The sequence below is a fragment of the Amphiura filiformis genome, chromosome 18 (assembly GCF_039555335.1).
Source record: "Amphiura filiformis chromosome 18, Afil_fr2py, whole genome shotgun sequence".
Lineage (NCBI taxonomy): Eukaryota > Metazoa > Echinodermata > Ophiuroidea > Amphilepidida > Amphiuridae > Amphiura > Amphiura filiformis.
Window position 1 is genome coordinate 57766498 of NC_092645.1, and position 9828 is coordinate 57776325.

Genomic DNA, 9828 nt, shown 5'->3' on the forward strand with positions numbered 1-9828 from the left:
GGGTCATTTATCGTCATTACAACAAATGAATTAAAATAATCAGTATAAATAAATAATATGCTCATCTTTCGGTAACAAATTATTTCTCAAAATGTTTCATTATCTCACATGTTTAATTTCATTTATCATGTTTATGATTATAGGCCTATGTGGTACAGAGCATTAATGCTTGACCCCGGTCCTGTTATCATCTGTTTGAAATTATGCCTATGTTTAATTTTATTTGTTATATATATTTTTTTCGAAAGATTATTATTTATTTATATTATTTATTTATAATTTATTTTAATTCATTTTTTGTAGATTCCTTTATAAAGGCCCATGCCGAAACGTTGGATACAAACTCGAGTATTTGCAACATCATTGTCCATCATTTCTCTCAACTTTATAATTCATTTTGGACTTTTACTATGCTGAGTCGCGTAGCTTACGGAATTCTTACACTATATATATATATATATATATATATTTAAACCATTTAAGGTTTGCAAATTAGGTAACCTAAAATTTGGCATGTGTAAAGGAGGGATGCAAAGATTTTTGGCAGGCTGAGAAGGGGTGTTTTTTAGCCCCTCCCGGCTCATAATTATTGCACAACCCCACCCTTATTTCTGACTCGAGACACGGATGGTGGATCAACAACAGAGTCATGAAGGATAATGATATCGATATTAGGTTTTATTCTACTAATTCTGATTACCAATTTATACTTCGGATTTGTCTTTTACCGATCTATTTCTTTTGTTCATATTGACGTCAGCCTGATTTGCATCATCAGATGTAGGAAGAGCTTTGAAACGTTTCTGGAAGAAAAAAAAACCAATTAAATTAAATCAATGTGACATTTGTTTCAAGCTTCAATTGCCTTCAAGTCTTGGACTCTCATTCGTCAACTTTCTGGGTTGACGACTGAGAAACAGATGTGTAGTTGTGTCCGAGACTGTGCAGTTATGTCCAAATAAACATTTTGACCGCGTTTGTTTTTGAACACGTATTTTTCGAACTTCAGAGCGCGAGCCTATGCAAATTAGGCACTGTTCCACTACTTGGATTTGTGGGGATTTTTGATATGATTTTGTGTTAGCTTTTGGGAGATGGACGCATGCAAAATGGATTATGTTGCAATTAGTGGGGGGTGACTTTTTCATTTGATTGGCTTACATATCTGACATCGACAATAAGAGCTAATATTTACAAGAAATATTTTATGGATATGTTACCATTTAACTCACCATCTCCTTTGCATGTGCTTTCTCTGCAAGAATAGCCACAATGGAGAACCCAGTAAGACTAACACACTTCAAGGCAAGGAATAAACCAATGAAAACATATCGAAATTTGGTGAGATCATAAAGCAAACAGTCGCCAGTCTGGCCGCACGATTTATTCCATAAAACACATGTTGATTCAATGGCTACACCAAAGTAGATAGGTGCTGGTAAAAAGCCTGAATGAGAGAGAAACAAAAAGTTTTAAAAAAAGGAAAAAAAAAGAAAGAACTGGAAATAAGGTTATCTCCAAAATTTGAGTTCCATCTAACATCAAAAACGTTTTTATGTACATGTACTTGGTCCGAAAGTATTAAGTGATAATAAAGCCTCAAAATATGCAGATCTAGACCAGGAGCCACACATTTCGAAAAAGCAGCTCCTGGTCCTGTGATTATCTAGTGAACCAGGAGCCATTTAATTTCAATTGTACACATTAAATACAATACCTGCTTTAACTACCAGGCTCTATTTAAAAAAATGTAGAGCCTGGTTCATGTGATTTTGGTGTGGACCAGGAGCCAAAATGGGTAAATTGCTCCTGGGTGCCTGCTTATTTTGAAGCTTGGTGATAATGATCATGATGATAGAACGTTCCGTTCAGAATCTAGGTAACTCAGCAAAATATGTCAAGTTCCATTTACCTTGACCTGTTTTGATGCATTACGTAGGTAACGAAACATCCTATATTGTGCAATCCTATCCTTATTTGAATTGTTTTATCAAAACGAACATTTTGACACCACTTTTGTCAAAATCGGAGCACTTTGATCGATGTTTTTGACCGCATAGAGCCAAAAACGTGACCTTTTCGTTAATAACTCAAGAACGGTACGTCCTAGATAGGTCAAAATGTATATTTTGCTGAATCCTTATGACTAGATGAATACATTGGATTGTGTTTCAACACAATTTGAGCGAGTTTGAAATTTGATCCTGTGTAAAATTTGATGACCTTTTTCCTCCAAAAGCTACTCCGGTTAAATTGCTATTAGGCATTTTTGTGTAACCCATGATGTCAACTACCTATGGTAGCAGTGCAGCTTTGCCCCCCCCCCCCCTACCCCACCCCACCCCCAACTGGTACCAAACATTCCATCTGAAGGGGTCAGGCTCATACACTAAAAATAAGCTTACTTCGACTTCGGTAAGTGATTGCCGAAGTAAGCTGTAAAATTAGAAGGTATTCGCTACCGCGCAAGATCGAATCATGCGCAGTGGCATTGGGTTACGTACTTCAATGATCGTATTAAGGAACAAATGCAATAATTGTCTCTTTAATGAATACGGAAACATGTTTTCACTGGAAGTTTTGTACTTCGTTTATCAGGTATCTCATATCCATTTGAATCCAAGACCTTCGCTGTATAGACAAATCCCACGAGCCAAGTCATGGTCAGGATTTGATCGGCCATTACTGGGTCCCCGCTGCACCAAGCTGGTGCTTTGACTGCTCAATTGTGCGGATAAAAGCCGCCTAACGCCTAGAGAAAATGTAAGGACGAGGAGTGTTAATAGTATTATAATATATTATATTATAGGTAATCCCGTCGCATCTATTCATACAAAGGCCTTTTGTACGCAAGTACTAGATATCCATGGAAATAAACGGTGGAATAGTATATTAAATACGAAAAGGGTGAGCCGATAATTTACTTTATTTTCTTTGTACCGCACGTAAAAGGCAATAGACCATGTACTAGAAGCTATGTGTTTTGCCGAAGGGAATTATATTGTGTTGTAAACTTTCATCATTCTTTTGTCTACGTGAGTTTTCGCCGCAGGTGTAAAACGGGTGAATGCAGTTTAAAATTCCCGCCAAGGCCGAATCATTTCACATTTTTGGGTGCTTTGTAGCCGACGGGGACCCAGTTATGGCTGCCAGTGAGGTGTAGGAATGCGTGAAATGGGATTGCGTCTACGCCGGTTTGGTGTTCCTTACTTACCAAGTAACTTCATGCATACACTGTTGAAACCCAAGGCGATTGTCCGGTCATCTTCGTGTACAACTCTAAAATTGAACATGAGAAACGAAATGCTGCCTTAAGTGCCATTTCTAAACCTTTCTCTTGTTCACTCTTTTTCGCTCAATTAAAGCCATAATGTACGATCTTATTATGAAATTTTTCAAACCTGATTTTTTGGCATATTTGTAATGTTTACACATGTCCCATCTTGCACCTATATGGAATCAGCCAAATTTGTTGTGTTTATAGGTAAATAGAGCAAAGTAACATAAAGTCATAATTCAAAGAATTATGGCTAGTGCCATCTTCACAGCAACTGAAGATGTTGCTCTGAAGATGGCACTCGCTAGAGGCTTCTGAAAAAGAACTTCTCTAGGGAAAGATTAAATCTTACTCATGTTTACCGACCTAGAGTACCAAATAATTTCAAATCATAATAAATTAAAGTTAAAAATCGATGTGCCCGATGAGTTTGGTCTGACACCTTCTTTTAGTTATCCTTCCCAGGAACAGCTGCGCAGTTGGGGAAAGCTGGGTTGGATCAGTATCTTATCATAGCTTGCATTGACCATGTTAAGCGAGATCCATAAGTTTCTCAGCAGTATTATACAAGCAATAGTAGCACCCGTATATATTACCGGGGGAGGGGGAAGTGACAACTGGGGGGCAAATCGGACTTTTTTACATTTATTGGCGAAATCTTGTGTCACCACTCCAGCCAGATTGTAATTATTGTGTAACCTAAAATTGAAGACCTGAGCGCAAGAAGACCGTAAGTCTACTGCCCCTCAACATGTATACACTAAAGTTGCGTATAGTTTCGTATAGTTTGAAAATGTTTTATACATGTTCAGGGGCCAAAACAAATATTTCACAACCTTTCATGATGTTTTCACCCCGGAATATAAAACCCTAAAAAACTACAGGTAACTTTAGTGTATACATGTTGAGGCGCCAAGTAGACTTACGGTCTTCTTTCAATTCAAGTTTGCGGACATTTTACCTGAGTATCAACATAATTGCTGGATTCTTGAACCACGAGTTGATGAAAATAACGATGGCATAGAGAACCGCAAATAGAACAAGCATATCACAGTCGTCATCACACTGACCATCAAGGGCATAATCCAATGGTGGTGTACTCGGTGTTGTCACATCAACGTCTTCATAAGGTTGGATACAGGAACAGTCTGCATAAAACTATAAAGTGCCGGATGGTTAACAACACATCTAAGAATGTATCGTATTTAGATATTACCAATTGTATTGAGTAGAGTCCAACCTCTTTTATCCGGTCATGCTGGGACCAAGCGTTGCCTGAACTCAGTGAAATATCCGGATAAGTGAATTACGCGTAATTCTGCATTGAATGTCTGAAGTGCTTACATTGAGACAGCAAATTGTTACTTAACATGGAGGTAATATCACTGAAAGATTGTATTTGAGTGTTTTATCCCACATAGTTTTGTCCTAAATGCTTTATTTATTTATTTATTTATTTATTTATTTATTTATTTATTTATTTATTTATTTATTTATACCTACCTACCTACCTACCTACCTACCTACCTACCTACCTACCTACCTACTTACTTACTTACTTACTTACTTACTTACTTACTTACTTACTTACTTACTTACTTATTTATTTACATGTATTACACTTTATCACTGGTATATACAATAATTATAATATAACATCAAAATATATTGCACATAAATATTCAAAAGTACATACAAAAAAAGGAAGTAGATACATTTTTGCACCAGTGAAAGGCAAGGACTAACAGGCACCTCTAGGACAGTCCCACCAAAGATCAAAACAATGAGGGACACCCCCTACACCTCCCTAAAAATTTGGAAAAAACCCAAACCTACACAAGTCTACAATCAGAACACTGGCAACATGTAACCCAAGAGCATGTGTTGTAAGGATCAAAACTCTCCTCTAGTTTGTTCTTATACCACTCTGCTCACACATATTGACTGTGGATCTAGTGCATGAAATCAAGCTCTACGTAAAGCACTGAAAACATGTTTTTTAATGAAGATCACACAGTCTCTACGCAGGACAACCAATTCTTTAGAAATGCATAGTCGCGCTAAAAGTCGATCGATACATGTTAAAATCAGCACAATTCAGAGATACACCTTTTTGCTATGAAATTTATTTTCTCGTTCAAATATAAAGCAATATTTTTTTTCTTCAGTAATGTCAGTTAAAGACATAGTGCTTGGATATACATTTTTTTTAAAATCCTGGTGTTAAAATTCAAGCATCATATTTTGTCTTTTAGTGTGATATTTTTTATTTTATAGGCCTTTAGTTCGCCCGCGAGCCTTTTACGGAATTCATTTTTAGCGTCTCAAACTAATATAGTTTGCTAAAGAAAGATATTTCCCACCTCTGTAAAGCACATCGTGTGGGTCTATATATTATAGTTTTGTCAGAATTTCCGTTTTATTTTACCCTTTTCCCTTCATGCTCCGAAAATGTCAAACTCAGTACTTTATCTCGAGAGCAACCAGCAGAAATAATCGATATTTCAATTGTTGTCAACCAGGTCCCTTTTCCATTGAAAACCAGGATTGCCTGACCAGCGATTTGGTAGCCCAAATCCCCAATTCTGGTAAATGAGGTGAATTTTGGAAATTTGCTCCGTGATAGCCTGCAATTTCAATTTATAGGGGCTATGGATTCCATGATTATGAAAACCATTTTGTCTGTTTGTTTGTTTATTTATTTATCTAGGATGAGGTCCATGGGAAAATCCACTGTCCAAACCTAGAAAAATTCGCGTGTTATTAGAGGGGATTTTAATTTTCTGTCCCTCCTATCTCCAGGTGAATTTTGAATGACCCCCCCATCGCGGGTTGGCATTTTCATTACACCCTTCAGACTTGCGTTCGGGTTTGTGTAGCCCTATTTGTCATAATTTAGCGCTATAGAACCTACTTTCTAAATGTATAGCTATAGTCGTGCTATATAAATATTATAAGGTACCGGTATGTAATATTATGTAGGCCTATGGGGGTGGGGTGGGTACTCAACACATTTTAACCATGACTTACAATGCAAGGCTCATTGTTGCCATAAATGATTTTTCCTTTAGGTCATTATAATAGGTTGTTATAAACTTCCATGTTTAACCTTGTATTGTTTTGGCTGCTTCATTATGACTTTCGGTGGGTTTAAGCAATTTCAAACAAACACAAACAAAAGGCACTATACCCAGTCACCTTCATGACAATTGAAACACTAGGTAATTTCTTTGCTATATGCAACACTGTATCCAGGCCGGGCACCCAGAGATATCGATCCACAATGCTAGTATTAGCCTAAGATTTCACGCGTGGATTTGAAAAATTTTCAGCTGGTAGTCAAAAATTATGGAATCAAAACGGAAATTCTGACAAAACTATGATATATCGCTCACGGTGATGTGCGTTAGAAAGTTGGGAAAAATCCTTCTTTAGCGAACTATATTACTTTGAAAAGCTAAAAGGTTGATCCAAAAAAAGGCTAGCGGGCAGAGTTGAAGCCTATCAAAATCGAAAATCTTACACTAAATGACTGAATTTCACGACTAAGTTTAACACTAAGAAAAAAAAAAAAAAAATACAGTATCAAGCATTACAGTTTTTCCTGACATTTACTGAAAAAATGAAAATTATTGCTTTTCATTTGGCCGAGAAAAAAAATTTTACACTGAAAAGGTGTAACTCAAAATTTTGTTCATTTGAATACCAAATTCGATCGTTTGTATTGCCTTATTAAATGACTGAGTGAGCCTTGCAGAACAATAACAATCGGTTTTCCAGCTTCCTAACTGCACAAGATAACAGAGAAATTCGTATAAAAGAGACCAGGATAAAAAAAAAGCAGGGAGGTGGGATAAGGGAGTTGGACTCGACTGTTTATTAATCACTAAACAGATGCGTCAAATTCTGAAAAGATTTATAGGCTAATGTCAAATTGTGTTAGGTCTCGTAAGTAAAAAAACATATTTTGTAAGTTTGGTCAACTTTTGCGCAGCGAACAACGCATCCCTCTTCAAATCACCGCATGTGCTTGTTTATACACTTTTGGGGAAAATCCGTTGCGATATTGTTCCAAATAGAATGGTGATAGTGTACTTTCAAAGCAATATGTGGAAGCTCGAAATGCTTTTCTTAATGTTGGCCAACTGAGATGCAGCTATGCAAAATATGGGCTATGCAGATCCAAAGTCGGTTGAAAAGTGAAATTTTGCTCCCCACAAACACTTACACTCTTTAAAATAGTGTTATATATTTGTTTGTTGTAAAATGCCCTGTCATTGGGTGAAACTGCTGCAAAATTATTTGACAGTTCACAGTTGTGTAAAATTGTCACTCAGTTGTCTATAAGACCACTTGGCATGTGACGTCATTGCCCGGCAGTATGCGCGCGCATCATGACAATTTACATTGTTCTTTGCCCTGCAGTGTGCGTACGCATCGTAGTCTGCTAAGGGCATGTGCATTTTAAATCGCCCGCCACATTTCATACAATACAAGAAATCCATTGCACAGTGTAGCGGCTCGTTCGAGCATATCGATAGACGAGTCCCTCGCCTTTGTTGATAAACAGTGATGTCAAGTGGTCTATATATAGCCTGACATAGAACTAGCTCTAGTTCCTCGGCTAGGATCGAGGCGCGTAGCGCCGAGACGTGCAGCGAGGCGCGCAGCGCGATTTTGTAATGTCAGAGAGGGGTTGTCATGGTCAGGCACTGAACAAGTGCTAGCCTGACATATTGTATCTATCTTGGACAAAAGGGGAGACCTTGAATTTTGTTTGATACCTTATATCCATGCCCGACATCGTCATGTAAAACATGTTGCTCCCTGCATCCAGCATGACATGGTGTGACGTACGTTATTCCGTCTCCACCACAGACTGGATTATAATTGCTACTCTCGCAGGAACAATCAGCATTACAAGTAGCAGTAAGGTTGGGAAGAGGCTGAGGAATGGGTCTGTTGATTTTAAGACGAATGAGACAAAGACGTGACGTCATTACTAATGATTATTGCAAGATACAAAATAGATCAGTATGAAAAACTTATACACGCTTTTATTATGTTTTACAAGAACATATCTTAGCAGATAAAAATGATCTTACAAAGTTTCAGTGTTCCTGTACTACTTACTGAATGCCTTCCAAAGTATTGTGATAGCCTACTGATAACCCAGCGATAGGCGAAGAGTTACAACCAGTCGCTAACAGGAACGACCCAGTCACGATTGCTCCACTTGTTGTAATAACAGCTAGACGGGCAAATCCACGAACTGCCAACGGGAACTTTTTCAGAAATACCCCGCAGCTAGCAACGCCCAGAAGCGTAGCAGGCGTCATCACGAATCCTGAAATGGAAAAAGTGTTATTGGTCCTACCATGCCCATATCACGTGTACCAATTTACAAAATGATTATGTGCATTGGCACCACATCATACCCGTGTCAAAACATACCCGTGTCACGTGTACACATATTTTCCTGAATACCTTCAAGCATAGATGAACTCCTGGATGGGGCAGCTTTAATTAGCATGAGGCCGCATTGATATGTAAATAGCGTATTGTTATTTAAATTTGTGCCCAGACGTATTGAGGGCGACAGTCATGTTATCCAGACGGAGAATGGCTGCTATTATGCCGGGCATGTCAATTTGCTGAGTGAAGGCTGATAATCACCTTTCTGTATAGGTAATAAGCTAGTATATTTCGTGTACCAGTTGGTATAAAAAAAAATCAGTATCATATTAAATATATTAGATGTGTAAACTTTGAGATTTACATGAATTTGAACAGCAGAGCTTCGAAATCTAGCTAAGTCAGGTGATGTGAAATTCTGCTGCGTGACCCCCTCTACGTGGTAGAATTATATTCATAAAACATTGAATTTAACAGATATCATGGGCAGCCAATCACGATTTATCAGCATTTAAAATATATGTTAATTAACAAAGATAAATAATAAAGAGTACAAATGGCAATTAACTAGTAAACAATCCTGAAATCTTAAAATGTTGCCACGTGATTTCCCGACCACATGATATATCAACATGTGACCACTATTCAGATTTACCGTAAATATTTGGAGTATTGTTGCCTTTGTTGTACGGCTTGCACATACACTGTGCATTTCTTTACCTCCGTATAAAATCAATAATTCATGCTGGGAGCCAAGTGACATTCTGTCTGCTCAGTGCAGATTGGTATTTTATTTTACTTGAGAGCATAATAGAAATACATAAGACGAATAGGGCGCCATGATGGAAGGTCAGGTCGGATATCAAAGGTTATTATAACTTAAATACTACTTGTATTTCACACCTTGCCTCTGCCACATATTTCCTTCATATTATTGACAGCAAGTCCTAATTTTGAGTTTGCTATTGCAAAATGTCATTTCATATTAAATTAGTAGACTTTCTTTGAAAAAACATATCACTGGTGCCTGATGGGAATACCCGTCCGCCATTTCATTAAACTGGATCGTTTTCGCCTGGTTTGTGCACAGATGTATTGGGGGCGCGCTATACTCTCATTGAACAGGCAAAGTTCGC

At 37.6% G+C, this 9828-nt stretch overlaps 1 protein-coding gene across 1 annotated transcript; it reads right to left on the bottom strand.

Moving 5' to 3' along the window:
* Window positions 1-704: 704 nt before the first annotated feature.
* On the bottom strand, window positions 705-8737 carry LOC140139253 (solute carrier organic anion transporter family member 5A1-like). The gene is made up of 6 exons (XM_072161034.1): window positions 8411-8737; window positions 8062-8236; window positions 4239-4435; window positions 3215-3279; window positions 1233-1447; window positions 705-803 (listed from the first exon to the last, which is right to left on the bottom strand). The coding sequence occupies exons 1-6, from the start codon at window positions 8614-8616 to the stop codon at window positions 705-707; spliced, it is 957 nt and encodes a 318-aa protein (XP_072017135.1). The 5' UTR covers window positions 8617-8737.
* Between the last annotated feature and the right edge of the window lie 1091 nt (window positions 8738-9828).